The sequence below is a fragment of the Phoenix dactylifera genome, chromosome 4 (genome assembly GCF_051530095.1).
Source record: "Phoenix dactylifera cultivar Ajwa chromosome 4, Ajwa_hap1_PhDact_Kaust_v1.1, whole genome shotgun sequence".
Lineage (NCBI taxonomy): Eukaryota > Viridiplantae > Streptophyta > Magnoliopsida > Arecales > Arecaceae > Phoenix > Phoenix dactylifera.
Window position 1 is genome coordinate 4,875,606 of NC_143193.1, and position 25,064 is coordinate 4,900,669.

Here is a 25,064-nt window from a genome sequence, read left to right on the forward strand (position 1 = left end):
TCTGCTCCTCCGCCTCTTCATCTACCAGGGTGGCATCCTTCACCTCCAGATTGATGATGACACCTCCACCCCCTATTGCTGCTTTCAGGTCCCAATCCTCCTCCCTGACATCAATGACTGTTGCCTCTAGCTCCCCCAACTCTTCTCCCTTGTTGCTGGATCCTCCTCCTATCTTGCCGACGGCTTTCAGGCCACCCTTGTCCATGACCCCTTCAAGATTGAGGTTCGTTGAAAGGGGTTGGGCGAACCTGCCTTTTCATTCAAATCTCGTGGACTTTTTGACTTTGAGCAGTTGAGAGCCAAGAAGAATGACGATGAGGGTTGGGAGGAGCGGTTCTGGGGCCACATTGGCACTCAATTCTATGGCCCCCAGTTGCTTTGCTTTGATATCTCCTTCCATGGTCACCGGACCTGACAAAAGGAATGAAATTTTCTTAAAAAAAGGTTAAATTGGACTAGACCGGATGCTTCGATGGTTTGTCAGATTCTTTTAGGTTTGACTGAGTTTTGACCACTTTCAAAAAATTCTTTGAATCGGATTGGACAGGCAATCGGGTCTTAGTTCAACCAATCAAATCGGCTGGTCTGATTCAGTTTTAAAACCATTGCCCTTTTCAAGCCTTGCTAACCTTCTACTCTCAAGATGAGAGGTTTTCTGCTGATTGCAAAATCTATAAGTATCCACATGAATAACCTATGCCATTGATCAAGACTTATGCAATTAAAAGTACCTACAAAATCAAAAATTATATATTTTGGTCACATTTAGCATATGCATGTGCATATAGAAGTGGACAGTTTTTATTTTATTAATATAGTAATGTACATGATAAAGCATGTTAATTAAAATTACTTTATAAATCATGATCTACACATTTAAAAATATGTATAGATTGAAAATTAATAGATTTTAATACTTTAATCATAGTAAAGCATGATCTCGTATCATTTTAACTATTTATTTTTGCATTCACTTGATACATACACTAGAGATCTGCCAATATACATGATTTTTTTAGTTCTAGGCATCTAAACTTTTAATGCTGCATATCATAATGAATAGTGTAGGACTTCAATTTGGATGCTTCATTATTGATTTTTGTATTGAAAGTAGATACCATCCCCTCTTAGGAGTATAATCATCCCTTTATATATCATATATGCATGTATATGTAACAACCCAGGACCTCACTCAAAATGGCTAGCCGGAAGTTATTATTTAGGTTTTTTGATTCTGTCTAAGTATCCAAGATCTACTTAGCAAATAACCGATGTGGGACTAATCACACGCCCGTACGGATCCTCATATACTCCTCCTGTTTAAGTCCTAACGTTCTCGTCAGGCTAAGGGTTCAAATCCATTCAAATCTAATCACAAACACTACGATCGGCTCGTGGTCAGCCTCAATTGATCCGTGTTGCAGTGTCCCCTAGTTTACATAAGTTATGGATCAGGTCCGCTCTGATGCCATTTATAACAACCCAGGATCTCACCCAAAATGGCTAGCTAGAAGTTATTATTTGGGTTCCTTGATTCTGTCTAAAAATCCAAGATCTACCTAGCAAATAACCGATGTAGGACTAAGCACATGTACGCACGGGTCCTTACATATATATGTAAAGTATGAGGTAGACTAGACTCCAATTTACCTAACGCAAACTTGGAGGCCTAGTACCAGTTTCAGAGTGAAAAAAGAGGAGATTAAACTAGCTAACTAGAAAAGTAAACTAATCCTAAGAGTAAAAAAAATAATTAACTTTGGGAAACTAAAGGATCTTAAGAGTAAAGAAACAATTCACTTTGAAAACTAAAGGCAGAGAGATGATCAAGCAAACAAAGGTTAACTAAATGACCTATTTGATCAGCTACAGGAAGTGCAAGTTTTCTCAAAAATTGATGTTCGCTTTGGTTACCACTAGCTGAAGATTAAGATTGAGGATGTGCCCGAGATAGCCTTTAGAACAAGATATGGGCACTATAATTTCCTTGTTATGTCCTTCGGGTTAACAAATGCACTTGTAGCCTTTATGGACCTTATGAACAGGATGTTCAAAATATGAGGGATGCTTCGTGACCATCTGTTTGATCACGTGGACTAAAGTCGAGGAGTCTCGAATTGTCAGATGACTTGGAAACACACTAGGTCAGGATTAGGAGTGGAATGGAGCGTGTAGTAGAAGCCAATAATCAGAACATATGTTTTGACATGTGGCAATATCTTGTAGGATAGTATAGTCTACTGTTGCTTTTGCCATCATGCCACAATCCTTTTCCCATTTTTCTAAAATCAGATAAGATAGCAAGCTGACAAGCTGTTTGGTTCCTAGATTGATTGATCTGACTGGCGATGTTAGAAATATGTCATTACAATGTCATAATTGTTTTTTTATATTTCAAAAATTCTCAAAAATAAAAAAAACATCGTGGGGGCTAGATTCATGAGACCACGATAGGGCTTCAGACATCGTGCATCCCATCCAACCATGTCAGGTACATCAATTTGCATCTCGGCGGCAACATCTCCATCTTTGACGGCGTCGTCACCACCTGCCTCCTCTCGTCGCAAACCCTCCATCAGGCCACCAGTGGCGATGATGCCAAGTCTGACGTTGATCTCCCTCACCCCCTGCTCCTCTACCTCTTTGTCTACTAAGGTGGCATCCTCCACCTCCAGATTAATGATGACACCTCTATCCCCTGTTGCTGCTTTCAGGTCCCCCAAATGTCCTCCTCCCTGACCCCAACGACCGTTGCCTCTAGCTCCCCCAACTCTCCTCCCTCACTGTTGGATCCTCCTCCTTCTATCTTGTCGACGACTTTCAGGCTGCCCTTGTCCATGACCCCTTCAAGATTGAGTTTCGCTGAAAGGGATTGGGCGAAATTGTCTTTTCCTTCAAATCTTGTGAACTCTTTGACTTCGAGCAGTTGAGAGCCAATAAGAATAACGACGAGGATTGGGAGGAGTGGTTCTGGGGCCACATTGGCACTCGACCTCATGGCCCCCAGTTGATCGATCAACTTCGACATCTCCTTCTATGGCACCAACTTCGTCTACAGCATCCCCGAGCATGCATCCACATCATTCAGGTGTCGAACACTCCAAGCCTTATCATCTTTTTAACCTTGATGTCTTCGAGTACCTCCATGATTTCCCCCCTTAGGCTCTATGGCTCCATTTCCTTCATGCTCTCCCATTGAGCCTTACCTCCTTCTAGCCCAATACTGCCAAGATATAGATTGTTCAATCACTCCTCCTCTGTCGACTCTCCTCCTTCAACCAACTCTGCGCACATGTTCTCCACTCCCAAAAGCAAGAGCATGCCTTGCTTGCTTCGGAAGTTGGTGGTGTAGGAGGCTCAAAGCTTTGAAAGCCATCGAAGGAAAGAAATGAGATGGTCATAAGACGTGATGAAAGGAATGAGATTTTCTTAGAAAAATGTCAAATTGGACCAAACCAGCTACTTTGATTAGTTTGTCCGGTTCTTTTAGGTTTGACTAAGTTTTGACCACTTTCAAAAAAATCTTTGAATCGGACCAGACAGGCAACCAGGTCTTAGTTCAACTAGTTAGATCGGCCGACCTGGTTCATCTTGGATCTATGACTAGAATCCCTAATCCTCTCTTTCATCTTGGATTATATTTCTAGTTAGGGTTGTTTTAATTTTTTATAGGTATCTAGCAGTCTAGACCTAGAGGGGACTAATGTAGGGTCTCTCTCCGACTCACTAATTAAGATAAATTGTAGTCCTTGCTTTATTTAAATTAATTACTATGATTGGGATGTAGAAAACCTAGGGTTAGGGTTAGGATTGCAAAAACTAGAATTTTGGAAATTAGAAAATTAGTGATTAATTACTTAAAATAGTGAGGAAGGTTGATTTCTAAATTTTATTATGTTGAATTTTGACTTTAGGTCAACTTGTGCATTAGGTGTGCTGTGGACCAAGATCAGAATGTCAGGTTGGTTGTGCTACTAGTGGAGGTAAGGATCCTTATAGATGGCTACTTGCATGATTATGGATGTTTTATTCATACCTTTGTTATATGGTAATGATTAAGATAATAATTTTTAAGGGCTCTAGCATAACCATTCATATGATTATGGATATTTTATGTATGGATGAGAATGATATATTTTATTTTCCTATGATATTCCATTATGTTTAATTAAGAAAATGGGATAATTGAAAAATTATCCATAAAATTTGTGCATATGGGCTAGTTACGATATTGTGGATGTCCTTGCTATGGGCAAGAACACGGCAATATGGTTTATTCCTATGAATAAATAACTTATAAAGAAAATGGGATAATTGAAAGATTTAAAATTTGTGCATATGGGCTAGTTACGATATTGTGGATGTCTTTGCCACGGGCAAGAACACGGCAATATGGTTTTCCGATCATGGGTTGGGGTGTGACCAAGGTTAGTTCAAATGAAAATTAATGTTATTAGATTTGACTTGTACTAACTAGATAATGAATTGCTGCTCTGATAATATATGATATGTATATTGAAACTACTATTTTGGTGATATAATGTGCATGCTCGATGTGCATGCTGGCATTGTTTGCCATGCACAAGTATATATATATATTGGATCTGCTAATAATAATTTAATTACCAAATTTTTGGCACATGAATCTTATTAGTTTCTCAGCAGTAATATATTTGCCAAAAGTTGTTATCCTATTCATGCCAATGGGTGCATGTGGGGAATTCTTATTAAGCTGCTATTTAATATTATTATTTTATCTCTCTTTTTAAAACTGTAGAACACCTAGCTTGTAATTTCGATCCTAAATTTGAGAGAGTGTTAGATTTTAGTTGGATATGTTATTTGATACTGTGTATATCTAAACCTTGTATTGTGGACACCTATTTAGTTATGAAATAATTTGTTTACCGTAATTTTAGTTTGTTGTTATTTAGTTGTTGATTCATGTTTATAGGCTTTGCATAATCCCTGGGGGCACTTCCTAGAGAGCATATAGCCATGTCATGTGCCAAGCCCAAGAGGCAGGTTTGGGGCTTGACACCATGGCAGGCCAGACACTCTAGTGTCCTCAGTCTAAGATGGATACACTACATACATACATACATACATACCTACATATATATATATATGTGTGTGTGGGGGGGGGGGGGGGGGGGGGTGGGGAGGGCTGGCTAGTGCAAATGCCTCCCTTTTTTGAACCTTTATAATTATGCCAAAATTTTGATTTTCTTTTAAATTATTAATGCCTAATGCATTGCAACAAGAGGGTAAATGCATTTAGTAATGACTAGGACACATCCATTTCATCTTTCTTCATAGTTGCGCCTTAATATATTAAGGGGATATAAATGTTCAAAATCGAAGATGTAATGAGATAGAACAATTTGGGAATATTTAAGAGTAATCTTATTAACACAACCTAGAAGATAATTATCTTTAATCATTTTATATGTTTTTCCTATCCTTTGTAATCATCCTCAACTTTAAATGCCTGCACAACTAAAAACCCAAATTCATAACTGAAATGTCTTTCTAGTTCATATTTCATTCCAATATGTTTAACTACATTTTACTTAGGGTCTCTCTTATGTGAATAAGGTTTTTGATTAAGATTTCCTTGTTGTTCATAACATGCTCATATATAAAAAAAATAATATGCCAAGAAACAAATAGAAAGATAATAACCAAATGTTAAAAGAGGAAAACAAAATCTCATGTACTTACTGCAAAACAAAAATATAGATGGATATTGTCTAATGTCAGGCACATATGTCACAGCCTAAGATCTCACTCAAAAATGGGTGTCTGAAGGTATTATTTGTGTTCTTTGGCCCTATATAAATACCCAAGATCTATCAAGTGCATAGCTGATATGGGACTAAACATATGCCCGCACGGATCTTTACATACTCTCCCTATTTAAGCACTGGCGTCCTCGCTAGGCTAAGCGTTTAAATCCATTCAAATCTAATCACAAGCATTACGACCGGCCTGTGGTTAGCACCTATGAGCCCATACTGCAGTGTCCCTTAGTCCATATAGGCCATGGGCAGAATCCGCTTTGATACTATTTATCACAACCCGTAACTTTATCTAAAGAAAAAAGCTAGTCGAAAGATATTATTTGGATTTTTTTGCCATATATAAGTACCTAAGATCTACTCAATGCATAACCGACGTAGGACTAAACATACGCCCACACGAATTTTCACACCATGCTGCCTTCAAATTTGAGAAAAAAATTGGAATAGGTCTTAGAGATAAAAAAAATGATCCTCTATACATATATCTAAAAATTAACCTGGCATCTCAAAAAAAAAAAAAATCATTGTTGTATTACATGAATTAATCAAACCAGTTGCAATAATATTTCACTATAAACAATTATCAATATATTGGGTCTCAATGTAAGAGTGGCAAATGGCAGATGGCAAGATTCATTAGACATGTTTAGAAGGAAATTACTGAATACATTTCATTTAACGTTAGATATCACGATATCCCGAACCAACGGCTATTTGCCCCACTTCTGCCACCTCATTTCTTTATTGTTTATTATTTATCGCATGTTTTCCTTTGTGTGGTCGCCATCTGGAAAACCACAACACAAAAATACAAAACAACACACAGGGAAAGCGAGCAAGAGAGAGACTCTCCTTTAACGGCTAGTTTTCTTTCTCTGTTTTCCTTCTTGTCGTTGATTTGGTTTGGTCTTTCTGAGGGAGGCAATGGAATTTCATAACAGCAGCAGCAGCACCAGCAGCAGCAACATGTGAGTGTTTTTGTTCCTTCAAACTCTGTTATATTTTATCATTATTGGTAGTAATTTTATCGGAAATATTTTCTTTTATTATAGCCTTTTATTTATTCATCACGCTTTTAGATAGAACAAGAAATTGAAAACTTTTGATGTCTAGTCCATCAACCCTTTGAAATGCATTAATTTGGAGTTGTCTCCTGAAAAGCATTCCTATGGGAGACAAAATACTAGATGATGCTGAAGAGATGGCATGATTTGGACATAAGGTTTGGTTGTTGCATTTTTTTTTGTTGTAAATTTATTCTTTTTTGTGTTCGATCTATCCAGTTTTATCATTTTTCTTTTTACTTCCTTTCTTGTTCTGGAATGAGTGATGGCAAGAAGTGAAAGCAGACATTGGATCATCAATTTATTCGATGATTTTTCTAAACGAGTTTTTTATGGGTCTTCTTTCATGATCATAAAAACTCAATATGAGTGTGGGCACTGTTAAATGTTACCTCTGTTAGCATCAAAGAAATCAATTTTGCAGCACATCGGTCATATCGATCTCATCTGAATAATTCAACTAGAACATTATTATCAGTTTTATTACTCTCTCTCTCTCTCTCTCTCTCTCTCTCGTGTCTGTGGGGCTTGTTCTTCATGTTTTTTGTGTATTTAGGTTCATAATTTGTAATGCCAAGGACTATAGAAATTAACTATATTGCTTTGTTGGTTGGGTGGCAGTGATACGTGCGAATGGCGAGAAGAAGATTACCACCTGCCAAAAGAATTCCATTTTGGTTTGTTGCACATTTTAGTGTGTATGAACTCTTGTCATGATGAATTTTATCATGCTTATGTCTATTTGAATTCACAGATGTCGCTCACCCCCTATGGGATAACATTGACCAAATTGACGATGATATTTGGAGCATGCTGGGGAATCAAACTCCAATAAGAGACTGTGGAGAGTTTGGTTTGGATGTTTTGGGTATAAGAGGTAATATCTTTCACCTTAGGCAGCCTCCGTTGAGATACACTCAAATTTCACACACTAAAGATATTTGTGCTCAGATAATGCCAACAAAGGTTTGGAGGAATGTGGAGAGTCTTCACAACATAAAAGGCGGCGTATGTTGCAATTCAGTTCTGATGGCAATGACACTAGCATGGGCAATGAGCAAATCACCTTTACTACTGTAAATTCTAAGGTTGGAGATCTTCTAGTAGTGAGTACATTACCTTTTTCCTTTCTGATCCATTGTGAACTACAACATCTGTTTGCTTCTCTTGCTTATGTGTTTCCGGTGTAGGAGGATGTGCCACTGATAGGAGTTGGTTTGTCAGAAAACATGCAGTGGACTCCCCAGCTGAATTCATGTTTTCCAGGTTGGTCAATTCTCAGTGGGCTTGGCTGTCCATTGCTGGAAATCTTCCCATGAGTTCTAATTAAGTATAAAATGTTAGATGGTCGGTGTGTCTCTAGCAATGAAGGCTTGGATCACTCATCCAACACGCGGCTTGCAGATTGTCTTAATGAAACTGAGATGCATTACAACACTGATGACATGTTTGTTCTTTTTCCAACTCCAGTTCACATTTTTTTTTTTTGTCCTTTACACTATATTTACCAGTGTGAATGGCAATGGCAGGCTTTCCAGTAGGAATGATCACGTTGCCTCCTATTGCCAAGTTGGTTTTTCAGGTCAGTAGAGATCTTAGTTATTTTGGGACGATGGAGTCTCTCTTCCTATATGTTTAGTCGTTGAGATATCAAGAGCATAGAGTTAGAATCGATATCTTATCAATTATATATATTATTAATGATGGTTCTGGCAATTACATGATAATGAAACATGATGAAATTGTTAATTTTTCCTCAATTCACCAACACAGCACATGAGTTGGAAACTGAAGTTGTGCAAGAGACTACCGGTCACACCACTCTTAGAATTTTCAAAGGTATGTTTGGTAATTGATTCTACTATGCTCCACCTGGTGTCATTTTGAATCCTAGATTTATGTTTCCAACCAGTTTCTCTTCGTACAATTTTTTCCTCATTCTAAATTCATTGTTTTTTCTAGGCAAGAAATCACACATTAAATCTCCAACAAAGTTGACATCCTCTGTCGCCTATCCTTTTACCCTAATCAAACCATGCGGAGTTCATGGGGACATGACTCTAAAGGACATAAATCAGAGAATTCATGCTACACCAACATCACCGTCAAAGCTTAAGAATGATGAAGAACCTTCTCTTTCTTATCCCACTTCAGCTTTTTCTGGGAAGCCAGTAGTTGTCAAAACTAAAATTCGCACTGAAGGGGGAAAGGGCAGCATTACAATCCTAAGAACTAAAGGCTGACTAGACAAGTGCTTCTTTGTTCGAATGGACCTGGCATCTCACTCATGCATTCAAACTTGTGTTGGTTTTGCATGGTAAGCTGTGGCTAGCTAGTCTAGAACTCGCGCATCGGATCCTGTCCTTCGCATTGGATTCTTTGTCCGAACTCATTTTTAGTATCTGTTTTTCATTTTTGTGTTTTATACAAACTTGTAGTGTTGAGTGACATGCAGCTATTAAAATTTGTGCTAAACAATTGCCCAATTCATAAATGCCAGTTACTTGATCCTCTTCTAATATTTTCAAGCTGAAGAAATGCGACTGACCACATTGATAACTTAGATCTTTCGCTTTTCATATTTATTCATGGAGCAGCTTAGAAATGAATATGTAAGTCTTCTTGAAGTAGCTTGTGGCCTTCCTCTTGTTGACAGGAGTTAAACCAGCTTATTTTTAATGGATACATTGCTGCCTGACTTAAAAAATACGTCATAGTTAAATAAAGAAATAAAGAAATAATATGTACAAAAAAGAATAGAAATAACAAGACTGGAAAGCGAATGTCTTTATTTTTGTTATGAAGCAGAAAAGCTTCATCTATTAAAAATTAAAGCCATGTGTCAAACTTTCATAGGTAGGGTTGCAACTGAGGGAGCTTGATTGAGCTTGGCCATGATCAAGCAGGAGCTAATTTGTGCTCTGTTTCTCATTTATTTCATGCTCAATTTGAACTTAATTTCAATGTGAGACAAATAGGGGTTGATAATCAGCTTGATAATTCTAAATTTAGCTGAAATCAATTTAAGCTGGAATCAAGCTCGGTTCAAGCTTGATATAATATTTAATTGTTTCAAAGAAATAAGCAAAATACATGATGAAGACTTAACCTAGTGTTCAACTATCTATATAATTATTTGTATATATAATATAAACACACCAAGCCTTATTGAGCCAAGCTTGATTGAGCTGGGGTAATTTTTGGCTTGGCTTGAAATTAATTCCATGCTTGTTTTGCTGGTTCATGCTTGATTTATTTAGCCTTTAATCAAGGCTTCAAGATTTTCTCAAGCTAAGTTTGATGTAAGCTCAAGCTGCTTAGTTCATTTGATATTCCTAGTCATATAGTACGGCAGTTGGTTCCTAATGCTTAAAAGATTGGTCCTGAGGGCTGAGCATTACTTCCTAGCAAAAAATAGACTGATTTAGTATGAGATGTGTCCTAAAAACTGATTTATGGTTTCACTATTGCTATTACCCAGCTTTTAACCTCGGGAGCAGCATCCAGCTATAAGTCAGTAAGTTCATGAAATCCCTATGCTGTAAATGTCATATTTCTTAAGACACTTACAAAAGATGGGATCTAAAGAAGGCAACAGAAATCTATTTCTGTTTCTTTAGAGATGAATGAGAATCTTGAAAGCAAAATGAGCATTTTTCAGAGGATACAGATGGGATGGTGATTCCGAGAATTCTGTATCTAAACTATTTGTTGACACTTTCAATAAAACATCTTAGCTTACAAAGTACAACCAAACAACCTATTCAATATTACGTTCTTGATCAGATCAACCACTAACAGTTGAACAATTCCAACAGTCAATTTTGATGCTATATTTATTCTTAACCACACCTTCTTTATCGCCACATTTGGTGAAGATTCTATACAAATCACCTATTTTTTTGCTTACCTTATTCTTTATGTATTGAGTTTTTCAGGAGCTACAACTTGTGTGTGTTTTTTTTAATTATTACAAAGTGTTATCTTGACTTAAATGAAAATTTATCAGTTAATTGGCAGATAAGTGATTCTATGATGAAGATTCTTCTTAGATATAGTCGATGTAAGTGGAGTTTATGTCCTCAAGGGGTATTCTTGCAGAAGTACAGGGTAGAGAACTGCATTGCTAATGCTTTAGACAAATGATGTTATTTAGTCGCTTTATTTCAAGCAACGATATCTGCATTTGATCTTTTGATGCAAATACAGTTTTGTTTGATCAACTTAGACAAAGGTTAATTTGGTTTGAAAGGTTTTGGTCTGTTCTGCGGAGAAACTCCAGTGAGGCAGTAAGTGAAGCATCCTATTATTGTCTAGAAGATTATTATTTGTTCTATGGGAAGTTCTTTTTCTATGTTTTATGCTTTGCCCTTTGGCAGCTCAGGTGGATACTTCAAAATAGGGGCAGAATTGTTCTAATTCCATAACTTTGTTGCAGTCTTGCACATGTGAGCTTGCCAAATGCCCCAATTTTGCTTCACTACAGCAAGAGCCATAACCTTACTTGAGCATGAGGCTCCTTGGGATTAGCAGTGGTTATGATTCCATGTATGATGGTCACCTGTAATTCGAAGGAACACCTTACAAGCATCGTTAAAGATTATTGGAATAGTTTTCAAAATGATAGCTTCTATGCAGAGTAGTAATTTTGATCATGTCGATGTGTGGTTTATAAACTACTTCTACATGGAGCGAGTACTGATTGAGAATTCTTTTGACTATGATGATGATTAGACTGAAGCAGTGCATGCACCATCTCTACAACCAAGTGAAAAAAGAAAAAGAATCTTGAGTAGTATTTTCGGAAATTTGTTCCAATGTTCTACTGTAGATTTTATTTCAGTACTTATAATGATTGTGTTGAATGAAGATGTTTATGACGTACTTTGGGGAGGAAATAGATCAATTTGGAGATTTATACTGTTGATTGTGAATCAAGATGTTCATGACCTACTTGTGGAAACAAATGATTAAGGGCTAGATTAGGCTCCAACCTTTACGTAGTTTAAATGTGATATTTCAGTGAATAGATCATTTTAGATATATACTATAGGTTGTACCAGAAATGTAAACTATTGCTTGCTTTTCTTTTTTATTTGTTGTTATATTTAGAGAAGCTGACTTCTGTTGCTTCCAACTTGCATTTGTTTAGGATGAAATGAAGATAACTATTATAAAAAGCTATATAGTAAAGGCTTATTTACCAAAACAGTCCCCCATTAATTATTTCCTTGTAAGCACATTCATGTTTCCTATATTATATCAACCAACTTTATCTCTCTCTCCACTAAGTAAATGACAAAAACAATAATACCTCATTTATGGACAAATTTGATGAACCCAAAGGCTTGAATATTCTTTTTGATATTCAATCATGCTAATAGATTGGAATTTAGTACAAATGGTCCATTTTATTTATATATTTGAATGTTAGGACCACTTTTTATTTATTTTTTGTCGGGCAAAAGTGGTCCGTTATTAATTTTTGGGCACTTTTGTCTCACTAATAAATCATGGTGGTGGATGGAATTTTGCAGAAGTGGTCCGCTTTATTTTTGTTCAAGGAATGGCCTAGTTTTGAAATTTTTGGATATTTCTAGCACTCAACAACAATATTGAAATTATGTAATTCATATAAATGCATGGAAATTCACTATAAAATTTATATGAATCCATTTTTGCTTAAGCATTAAGCTAAGTTTTATGTTTGGTATGAGAGTTTAAGCATCTGAAAATTTTAAAGGGAAACTTAACACCCAGCTTTTTCTTTGACTGCCATGCTGCAACTGATCCATTCTTGCATGAAACTTTTAAAGCAAGCTATTCTTGCATGGAAGAAAAAGGAAAGTAAAGGGAGCCATTTTCGCAAAATCTCCATATTGGATCAACTATGGTGCATATAGATCATGCTTGACTTGAATGCCAAAAAATACAACATTCGTAAATAAGCCGATGGCCCTCACAATTCACTAGTATACAATGAAACATCAACTTTAGAAAAGAATAGGGTATTATTTTCATTGAACAAGTGGAGAAGTAAGTAGTTGTCTGTGATAATCTACAAACAAGAAAGCAACATGATTTTATGGAATCACTAACTAAAAACTGTTTTAGTGAGACATTGAAGAAACAAGGGGACAACATTGGTTAAGACAACCAACCTATGGGCAGTCATTATTATCATAAGCCTTTTGTTTCTGATGAATATTGCAGCAAAAATAATGATTATTCAAATCTAGCAATTTCTCTATAAAGTCCTCCGATGATTTCCTTTTTAACTCAAGAGGTGTTTCTTCACTGGCTCTAAAAGAGGTATGGAAAGTTTATGCCCCGGAGAAGATTAAAGTTTTTACTTGGTGGTTTTTAAGAGATAGAATTCTCACCTCTCATTAGCTGATCAAGAGGAACTGGGATAACTTGGATTATTGTATTATGTGTAATTCCAAGGCTAATTCAGTTGAACACATTTTGCTTCTTTGTGCTTTTACAAAGCAGATCTGGTTGCATTTGCCAGAATTTTATTAGTGACCCCTCTTCCATATTCTATTTTGATGTTTTTGACCAATTGGAAGTAGAAGCCCTTTTCATAACAAGAGGTTGTAGTCTCTTTATCATGGCAGTTTGGTGGGGTTTGTGGTTAGAAAGGAGACTAGTGAAGCCTTCGGAGCTTTACTCCCTCCCTTGCACTCTCTCTCTCTTTCTCTCTCTATCTCTCTTCTCTCTTTATCCGCATGTTTGTCTGTTTCTAAGAAATTTAATAAGAGCAATATGATAAAATTGTTAGACTTCTTATATCATATTCAATTACCATCTTTTTGAAGTGATGATAAAACTTTTCTATTTCACATTCTTCAAAGTTCTAATTTATTTTACTTCTCTCTTCCCTCTTCTTGTAGCCATGCCAGACCTAGAACATGAGAGGAAATGCCTTTGATAATAGGTGGAGGGAAGAACCAACTATCGTCTTTTTCTTCTAACCTTGTTCCTTTATTTTTTAGAGCCTTTTGTCAGAGTTTTCTATCATGCCTAGAACTTATTACCCAGATCGGCCATGTGACATGGCTGCATGATCCCAAGAGCATGGCCCTAGAGACCATGCAACAAAATTTCAATAACATTAGATATTTAAATCAAACATATAGTAGCCATAATAATCAAACTAAATAATCCACCATTATCAAATGGTAAAACTTCTCAACTACATACTTCAATTGTTCATCTAGTATCAGCAATAAGCTAACTAACCATTCCAACATTCGATGATCTTTTCCAACTATCCCTTATTAAGCATCTTATGACTCCAGAAAAAAACAACAAGATGATGTGAGCTAACAGCTCAGCAAGTAACATAACACTCCAAAGAGGATTTAAGCATGCCAAGTGAATGATAAACTGAAATAGCAATTTATAAACATAATATTGACTGGGCAAGAAAACTTGTTTTCATCAAATCTCAATGAATGTTTTTTAAAAATTTACTTTTCATAAACTATTAACAAACTCAATATTAAGCTATGGTTACATAACCTAGGGGCATGGGTTAGGTATTGAATAACAAATATAATAGGTATAAGGTGCACTAGGTGCTAGATAACAGATATCGAATAATAGGTACCGCTATTTTAATCGTAGATAGCTCGATGTTGAAATTAATTTCTCAGATTACAAGTTGATTGAGCCAATATTTTCTCTCCATTAGTGGGGCCAAATTATAGTCATATTGAGAATATATAGACATACAAATCAATAAATTACCCAGTAAAATTTTTAAATTCATTACTAAAAATAGGTCGCATGTCCAATATAACTTATTTTCAAAAGTTTCAAAATATATACAAGATTTTTGTTCTATTTTCAATAACAAAATAGCTAGAATAGTAAGGATAATATGCTTGTCCCACTTATCAAAAGAGCAAGCAATGAATAGAAAATACTAGAAGCATTAGCAATTGTAAATAGAAAAGACTAAGAAATGTTAGGTTGCTTACCTCCTTTTTTCTTGAAACCTCAAAATTCAGCTAAATAAGCCAATTCAGCTATAGGGTTACCAGTCCAAATGCTCAACTAATATGTCTAGTTAATTTAGCATTAATATATAACCAACTTATCTTTGATCAACCACCAGCGATATTAATTTTCTAATTTTGGAGTTCTAATATTTGAGTTAATCTAATTTTTTCCTATCCTTTCTTAAATTTCAAATTAAAATAAATAAAGGGTTAAGGTTTTACCTCGATTTAGAGACTAGAGCATAAAATCTTTTGTTAGCTTCTTATCTAGATGACTACACATCCATGAAAAAATCAAGGTTGAAAAAGAAAAGAGATTTGCATGAAAATAAGGACAAAGCTGGTCGAGAAGCAGTGCCCAGTAGTCCGGTCATAACAATATAATCCTATTTGTCAAATCTAGAAATAGGTGTCCAGTTAGGGTAAAGGCAATAGATTATGAATTATCAATTATGGGGCCTACAGATGCTCAACAAAAGCTAAGTGAAGTAATGACAAGGCTCTAGATAGGTAGCGGCATCCAACATCCTAGGTTTATCTGATATGTGTAAACCAACTAATTAAATCATAAAATAAGAGTCAAGTTTGGATACAAATAGCTTAATAGGGCTTGACGATGATGAAGTCTAGCGTTACATGGTAAGGATCGGGGGGAGTTGACATATTGCGTGCTTTTTAGGATAGTTCATGATCTATTTACCAAAGTCGATCTGGGATCTATATGGGCGGCGAGGCCCCAAATATCTCATGAAAACAAGGCCGGTCATTTCATACTCCATCATCATTTCCTTTTAAAATCCTTCTACCATGATGGTATTTGTGCCAGTGTAAATAAGATCATCAACATATAGACTAACAATCAAGAAATCTTGCATACCTTTCATCCTTTTGTTGTTTCATGCACGAGATGCTTGCTTTAAGCCATATAGTGCCTTTTGAAGTCGATAGGCTCCTTTTCTTTTATAACATAGCCGTCTGGTTGTTGAACATAGACTACTTTTCAAGTTTTCCATTTAAAAATACCAATTTTATGTCAAGCCAGTAGATTGGTAATTCCATCTGAGCTGCTAATGCAAGAACAGTCCTGACTGTCTTCATGTGAACCACGAGTGCAAATGTCTCGGTAACATTTATGCCTCGTTGCTACGTATATCTTTTTGCAGTCAAGCGAGCTTTTTGCTTCTCGATGGAGCCATCTTTCTTTTATTTTGTTTTGTCGATCCATTTGAGTTTGATGATATCTTTTCTCTTAGAAAGGTCTAATCTCTACATCCATTACTTTGAGCCATACATCATCCTTGCTTTTTGAAAATTCCATGGCTCACATGTAAAGAAGGTGTTGTCCGATTCCTGTTTATCTAAAAATATGCTAAATAGATCGTTGTAAGAACCGATAAACAAAATTTAAATTAATTTTACTCTTACCTTTTCTACTCGAAGAATAGCGGTTGTAAGAGGTCGATCCACAGGGAGGCAAGTGGAGTTGCTTAAAAATAAAAAAACGTTCACTCGGATTCAAAATCGATTTTTGAATGATAAAAAAAAAACATTACGTCGGGGATGTTGAATGATTCTCTAGTCTACTAGAAAATATTTTTTTTATTTAAAAATAGACAAAGGGAAGAAAGACAACTGCAATTGAATTCTAATGCGGAGTAGGGGTTGATTTCTAAAGATAGAATATAAATTAAAATCGCCAATCGAACAACAAAGATTAATTTCAAAATTATCTTAAAACTAAGATTTTCAGAACATATAAAATAAATTACATAAATTAAATTAAAAACTTAGAACATGGATTGCATAAAAGAAAATGACAATAATGGATTGCATAAAAGGACAATTACAAAAATAAAATGAGGATTGGAAACTTAATGCTTCCTCCCTTCTACAAAACAAGACATAAAAACAAAGAAAGAAAAAAAAACAAAACAAAACAACTCCTTTCTTCTCTTCCCTAATAAAATATGCTTTCTTCTCAACCCGAAACAAAGCATGGCTCTGTTTCTTTTTTTTTTTCTCTCTTACAAACAAACAGAGCCTTCAACCTGCACCGAGAGCTCCCCTCTCCCTCTTCTTCTTCCGATGGCCATCCTATTTATAGGTTAAGTGAGGATGCTTGGGATGCCGAAAGGGGGTGGACTCGGAGGCTTGATTGCAGCACGATCCATGGAGCTCGGATGCGGAGAATGGGTGCTGATCACGGATGGCTGGTCTTGAGGGATCCGATTGCTGGGACACGGATCACGGCTTGGAGAGGGCGGAGGGCGTCAATCCGTGGCTGGATTTCGGGCTGGAGGTTGGCATGCGGACGCGGTTGGACGCCATTCACGGACGCGTGATGCTGGGGCGGGCGTGGGACGATAGCCGCTGAGAAATTGCTGGGAAGATGCCGCGAGATCGACGGGAGAGAGGCTGAAGGTGATGGCGTGATCGTGGGAGGCTTGATTATGGGAACGTAGGAGGCCGCCGCGGGACCACTGGAGATGCGGACGGTGTGGGCGGACACTGGGAGGAGGTGTTGATGAAGCGGAAGATGAGTACGGGATGGGGTCTTGGCTGCTTCACAGGCTGGGATCATGCATTGCTTGATTGCAGCGAGGGATGCTGGGCAGATCGTGGAGATGGTGCTGCATCACGGGCGGAAGAAGAGGTCTTGAATCCCGAAGGGGGAGACGCCTGGGGCGCTGGGATTTTCTTTGCCCTCCTAAGATGGGAGCAGGGAGACACCAAGTTCCGTCCAATTAGTCATATAGATAAAAAATAATGTTATATGAAATTTGGCTTGTAGACGGACGAACTTGGTTCGTCACGGGTCATCTGTTCTGACTGGAGGTCAATTGCAAGTCTTTCAAGTCATGGGTCACCCAGCACCTCATAGTTATGATATGGCCAAATTAGATTTGCCCAAAATTCTTTCCCAAAAGCACAAACAAAATGGACCCGATTCGGACCCGAACCCGACTCGGACCCGACCCGATCTTCAACCGGGTCGGGTCTGGGAAGGGATCATTCTGAAGTTAAATTTGTACTCAATATGCATTTTATCTCTAATTTATGATAATCTGTATCAAACCCAAATATAATATTAGTTCAGTGAATTTATCATTATCCGTTAGCAATAATACTAATTTTAGTGATATGTAGGTCACACTTTTGTGCTCTCATCACACCCCCCAATTAGCTTATTGCTAGTCTCTAGCAATTAACAAACAAATGATAAAATGAGGGCATAAAAAGATGCAGTCTAACTTATCACTTTTTCTTCTTTTTTTTTTTTTATTGAAGCCAAATACACAAACTAAGATATATACCCATTTTCGTAGGGACTCACGATTGCACTTAGCACGTGCAACAAGTCTTCAAATCCCTAGGTTACCCTAGTGGACGAGTATTGTCTCGTGAGAGTTTGCAGTAAAGTTACCTACAAACTTCATTAGTCAGGAATTTCTAATGTTTAACTCAAAATTTGAACAAGTATTATTGTATGAACTTAGAATTGCAAGGACAATAAAGACTTATTGCTATCATATTTAAGCAGACTCTAACTCAAGTTTCATTACTCCCCATCTATCTGCTAACAAATCAAGAATGTAGTGAGGTGCATGATAGTATCATATAAATGAGTGGCTTTCACTTACTTCCACATGATCACTCTAATTTTCAAGACTTTCTAGAGTTAAATGGTAATGAACACCCCATATTTATTTATTTATTTAAATCTCTTTTTTTTTTATCAGACTGAATGCTAAGAAGAATGATTTATACAATATCTAGTCTTATTAAGCTTTCTAGCTGACCCATGTAGCGAGTGTTAGGCTAATGACTCTCGATCTAGATGGCTCAGGGCACTAGGTATAGAGACACCCTAACAGGCTTAATAACTCAATTTAACTAGGCTTCAAGGCCAAATTAGTCCCTCAGAGTTTAATCTCAATCATCCTCATCTTTTTACGCGAACACTCGCTGCTTGCCAGGCAAGAGGCCCGGTTACTTAGTGAGAAGACTTAAAATAAACTCATTATTTTATTTTATTTTATCTTTTTTATTATTATTATTAGGGTGTTTATCACACATATAACTTTAAATTATTTCGAAGATTAAAAGTATTCATATTAGTTGCAAGTATACATACCCCACTATTCATGTGCTTACGTGTAGGTGCTAAATCATCTTGTATCATGTTAGCAAAAGATAGGTAGGACGAAAACTCAAGCTAGAACTGCTATCATATTTCTTAACTCAAAGCTATTGTCAAAGCAATTTCTAGTTTGTATAGCCAAAAAGATTAGAGTTTGAGTTAAAAATTTGAAATTTCTTTTTTTTAATTTAATTTTAAATTTTTTAAAAAAATTGCATAAAAAATCAAAAATATTCTCACCCCCATACTTAAATCTAACATTGTCCTCAATGTTAAAGAAAATTTAAAGCAGTAATAGGACAAAGAAGAAGTTACCTGATATGGGTGGGTAAAGTGACAATTAGGGCCGAAAACCCCCAAACCTGCATGTTAGTTATTTTTTATTTAATTATTTTGTTTTTTTATTTTATTTTTTTATAATATTTACATGTTGGGTTGCCTCTCAAGAGCGCTAAGTTTTAAGTCTTCAGCCAGACAATTTTAATCATTCATGATAGACAAGGTCGGTCAGAAGTGTCTCCTCGACTCTGGATTCAAATACTCAAGGTATGGTTTTAAACGATGTCCATTGACTTGAAATGACCTACCATCCTTAGTATTGCATATTACTACCGCACCATGCGGATGTACTTTCTCTACCGTGTATGGGCCAGTCCAGCGAGATTTAAGTTTTTTAGGAAATAGATGTAATCGAGAATCATATAAAAGAACTTTTTGTCTTTGGTGAAACTTTTTACGAGTAATCATTTTATCATGCATGACTTTCATGCGATCCTTGTACTTCTTAACACACTCGTAAGCATCGTTCCTAATTTCTTCAAGCTCGTGGAGCTGTAGCTTTTTATGTTCTCCTGCCTCGTTGAGATCGAAATTTAGGCGTTTGATTGTCCAATAGGCCTGGTGTTCTAACTCGACAGGTAAATGGCAAGCCTTGCCATAAACAATCCTATATGGGAACATTCCAATTGGTGTTTTGTAGGCCGTTCGATATGCCCACAATGCATCTGTTAACCTAAGGGACCAATCCTTTTGAGATGGGTTGACAGTTTTTTCAAGGATGGTCTTAATTTCTCTGTTGGAAATCTCAACTTGTCCACTCGTTTGTGGATGATATGGTGTACCGACCTTGTGGGTGATGTTGTACTTCCTAACAAGGGCTTTAAAAATTCTATTGCAAAAATATTTCCCCCCATCACTAATGATAGCACGAGGGGTGCCAAAGCGAGCGAACACAGACTCCTTAAGAAACTTGATCACTACTTTGTGATCATTGTTCTGACACGCGATAGCCTCAATCCACTTAGACACATAGTCAACAGCTAGGAGTATGTACTGGTGCCCAAATGACATAGAAAAAGGACCCATAAAATCAATACCCCAAACATCAAAGATTTCTACAATTAAGATCGGATTCAGGGGCATCTCATTTTTTCTTGAATTTTTTTCTAGTCTTTGACATTGGTCATATGCTTTACAATACTCGTGTGAGTCATGAAATAGTGTGGGCCAATAGAATCCGCACTGCAAAACCTTTGCACCCGTCTTTTTACCACTGAAATGACCACCACAAGTATGGTCATGACAAAAGGAAAGGACTTTCTTTTGTTCGTATTCAGGGATACACCATCGGATGATCTGATCAGGGCAATATTTAAATAGGTATGGTTCCTCCCAAAAATACCACTTCACACGAGCTAGGAAGCAAAATTTCTCCTGTTTGGTCCAAGAGCTGGGCATTTGTTCAGTAACGAGGTAATTGACTATGTTAGCATACCTTGAAACATTGGTATGGAAAATCATCATTAGTTGTTCATCCGGAAAAGTTTCGGATATAGGTAAGGATTCTGCAGATGACTCAACAATCAGTCTGGACAAGTAGTCAGCTACTACATTTTCAGATCCCTTTTTGTCTCAAATTTCGAGATCAAATTCCTGAAACAATAGGATCCAACGAATGAGCCTTGCCTTAGCATCCTTCTTTGTAAGAAAGTACTTAAGGGCGGCATGATCGGAATAAACAAGAACCTTAGATCCTATCAGGTAGGGGCAAAATTTATCTAAGGCAAAAATAACTGCCAACAATTCTTTTTCAGTGGTGGAATAGTTGAATTGGGCATCATTTAGAGTTTTGCTCGCATAATGAATAACATGGGGAAGCTTCTCTACTCGCTGACCTAAGACAGCACCTATGGCATAATCGAATGCATCACACATGATTTCAAAAGGATGACTCCAATCAGGACACCTTATGATGGGTGCTGAAGTCAATTCAGACTTTAGTTTTTCGAAAGCAGTTACACAAGTTGGTGAAAAATTGAAAACAGTATCTTTGGCCAACAAATCACATAAGGGTTTTGATATTTTGCTAAAATTCTTGATAAAACGGCGGTAAAAACCCGCATGCCCTAAAAATGATCGAATTTCCCTAATAGTCTTAGGAGGTGGCAATTTAGCAATTAATTCTACTTTGGCCTTATCCACCTCAATTCCCCTTTGTGACACAATGTGTCCTAAAACAATACCTGATTCTACCATGAAATGACACTTCTCCCAGTTAAGAACTAAGTTTTTCTCTTTACAGCGTTCTACAATAAGTGTCAAGTGGTGCAGACATTCATCAAAATTGGATCCAAATATAGAAAAATCATCCATGAAAACTTCTAAAACTTTCTCCACCATATCGGAGAAAATACTCATCATACACCGTTGGAATGTAGCCAGTGCATTGCATAGCCCAAAAGGCATGCGATGATAGACAAAAGTGCCATAAGGACAGGTGAATGTGGTTTTCTTTTGATCCTCACGTGCGATAGGGACTTGGTTATATCCAAAAAACAATAGAGGACGCAGTAATGGGAGTGGCCAGCTAGCCGTTCTAGCATTTGATCGATGAAGGGTAGAGAAAAATGGTCTTTTCTAGTCATGGCATTAAGCTTCCTATAGTCGATGCATACTCGCCATCCCGTTTGGACTCGAGTAGGGACTAACTCATTGTGATCATTTTTCACCACAGTGATGCCAGACTTTTTAGGTACGACTTGAACTGGGCATACCCACTGACTATCAGAAATAGGATATATAATTCCTGCATCTAAAAGCTTGATGACCTCGGCTCGAACTACGTCCTTCATGATTGGATTAAGTCGCCTTTGTGATTCTCTAGAGATTTTTGTATCTTCTTCTAGATGGATTTTATGTTGGACCACAGAAGGACTAATCCCCTTAATATCAGCTATAGACCAACCGATAGCTTCCTGATTCTTCCGAAGGATACTTAACAGCTTCTCTTCCTGTTCTTTAGTCAGATTCGATGCAATTATAACAGGTAAGTTCTTGTTTTCTCCAAGAAATACATACTTCAAGTTTTCGGAAAGGTCTTTAAGTTCTAGTTGTGGAGGTTTGACATTGGATGGCACTAGCTGAGATTCCGAAATAGGCAATGATTCAAACTTGGTGGCCCATCTGCTAGTATCCATCACAGGAATAGAATCTAACAATGCATTAACCTCTTGACTTGACTCACAATCTTGACCAAAATTAGCCAAACATCTTTCTAATGGGTCAGAATAACTCGACTCTTCAAAAGAACTGCTAATTATGTTCTCTGTGAATTTCTTGCAAATCGTCCATCTCAGTTGACTGACTACTACTATAAAAAACATTGAGCTGGACAGTCACGTTCCCAAAGGCTAGAGTCATTATTCCATTTCGGCAACTAATCACAGCATTTGAAGTGGCCAAAAATGGTCTACCTAGGATCACCGGGATGTGACTTTCTGGATTTTTTACTGGTTCAGTTTCAAGGACTACAAAATCCACAGGGTAGTAGAATTCATTAACTTTTACGATCACATCCTCCACAATTTCTTTGGGATACTTTACCGTCGTATCTGCTAACGAAAGAGTGATGTTTGTGGGTTTTAATTCCCCCAAACCCAACTCTGTGTAAACAGAATAGGGTAACAGGTTCACACTAGCTTCTAAATCTAGAAGAGCTCTCCGAATGATGGTTTCTTCTATTTTAATTTCAACAGTGGGGCAACCAGGGTCCTTGTATTTTGGGGCAATCTGTTGTTGAATAAGAGATAAGGCTTGTGCAGCCATAACAGCTTGCCTAGAAATACTGGTTTTCCTTTTTACCGTGGTCAGATCTTTTAAGAATTTTGTATAGGAGGAGATCTGTCTGATGGCATCTAGGAAGGATAAATTTATTTGAACATTTTTAAAGACTTCCATGATTTCATCGTACTGAGATTTTTTCTTTGAGTCTTGTAGTCTACTAGGAAAGGAAACTTTAGGTTTGTATGTTTCTATTGGTTTCTCCTCTATTCCTTGTGTTCCCTATTCTTATGCCTTTTTCTGAGTGGGATTCGGTTCATGCTTTTCTTCTTTTTCTTGTATAGGAAGTTGGACCTTATTGTCCACTTGCTTGCCAGACCGTAAAGTGGTAATTGCCTGGACTTCATGGATAGGGTTTCCATTAGAATCAATCTGAAACTGGCCTCTCAGCCCTTGATTTTGTTGCCTACTAGGGTTAGGTACTGGCAGACTTGGCAATTCACCTCTCTTCCTATCCCCTAGAGAGTTAGCTATTTGGCTCAGACTAACCTCAAGTTTTGCAATCGCTTGCGCATGGAATTGGTTAGCTTGTGTTTGAGCCATGTTGGTCTGTTGTTGCTGTTGGATGAAGTCTTGTTGCTGCTTCATCATATTAGCCATCATGGTTTCTAGAGTTGAAGATTGTTATGGGGCAGGGATATTGTAAGCAGGTACAGATGGAACCAAAGGTTGGTTCATTTGTGATGGACCTATTCTGAAAAAGTTCATCTGAAAACCTGGTGGACCACTTTGATGCTGAATAGGTTCATTTTGCTTGTATGAGAAGTTTGGGTGAAACCTATTATCAGGATGATAAACTGGGCTGAATGAATTGGGAGTGGGTTTCTTAAAGGCATTATATGAATTTAGAGCATTTGCCTGCTCAGCCTTAATGTTGGGTAGACTAGGACAACACTCCACTAGATGCTGAGAACTGTTACACAAGATGCATAAGCCTTGTGGCTCATGTTCTACTTTCATGATGGAATTTGACTCTTTTTGTGAGTTTGAGTTAGTGGAAACCGTAAAAGCATCCAACTTTTTGCTTAGATTATTCACCCCATTCACCAGATTGGACATGACATTTTTGAGTTCTGGATCTGTTTTTATTCCGTAGGTACTTGGTTCTCTAGACCCATAATCATCTCTATCTACCTCCTGAACGTAGCTACTCTAATTTTGAGTTTTTTCAGCTAAGTCCACAAGGAACTCATAGGTTTGATCAGGGGTTTGGTTCATGAACCTACCCTTATACATGGATTCAAGCATGTTCCTATGTGCTGGAGGTAATCCTTTGTAAAAGAAATGTACTAGATCAGCCTTGTCAAGCTCATGGTGCGGGCACTTGACCAATAGATCATGGAATCTTTCCCAAAGTTGGGAAAATTCCTCCTCAGATTTTTCTCTAAAAGTTCTTATGGCATCCTTAATTTTTTCAGTCTTTACCATGGGATAGAACTTAGCCATGAACTTCTTAGATAGTTGTTCCCATGATGTGATGGAATTTGAAGCAAGGAAATATAGCCATGCAGCAGCACGATCCTCTAAAGTCATGAAAAACAATCTTAATTTAATACCCTCTTCATCTAAGTTTTGATTTCTACACGTTTGACAGATTGTCAAAAATTTGTTTAGATGAATGTAGGGTTGTTCACTCTCGAACCCATGAAACTTGGGTAACATGTTTATTATTGCAGCTCGAATCTCGAATTGGACTGCATTATTAATTGGTAATACTATGCAAGTAGGGGGACTAGCAGATGCGGGTGCAAACAACTCATTCAAAGTTCTAATATGTTCACCCATTATAGAGATTGACGGTTGGTTTACAGTTCGTAAGTTGTGATGAAAAGTTCTGTCAATCTCAGGATCAAATGGGATTAACTTATCCCTTAATGACCTTCTACCATGCATACATTATCAATAATTCATTAGGTTTGACTCCTAA

General features: G+C 37.1%; 1 protein-coding gene across 3 annotated transcripts; it reads left to right on the plus strand.

Moving 5' to 3' along the window:
• Positions 1-6,427: 6,427 nt before the first annotated feature.
• LOC103697997 (protein XRI1-like) lies at positions 6,428-12,471 on the plus strand. 3 transcript variants are annotated; one of them, XM_039133813.3, is made up of 9 exons: positions 6,428-6,772; positions 7,490-7,545; positions 7,623-7,745; positions 7,820-7,974; positions 8,059-8,134; positions 8,213-8,315; positions 8,398-8,450; positions 8,642-8,707; positions 8,831-12,470. In XM_039133813.3, exons 1-9 carry the CDS (start codon positions 6,729-6,731, stop codon positions 9,109-9,111), a joined length of 957 nt encoding a protein of 318 aa, XP_038989741.3. In that variant the 5' UTR covers positions 6,428-6,728; the 3' UTR covers positions 9,112-12,470. The 3 variants fall into 3 exon arrangements, with proteins under 3 accessions (XP_038989741.3, XP_026657250.4, XP_038989742.3); XM_026801449.4 differs by having other exon boundaries at positions 6,430-6,772; positions 7,820-7,956; positions 8,831-12,469; XM_039133814.3 differs by lacking the exon at positions 6,428-6,772 and adding an exon at positions 6,856-7,026 and having other exon boundaries at positions 8,831-12,471.
• The last annotated feature ends 12,593 nt before the right edge of the window (positions 12,472-25,064 follow it).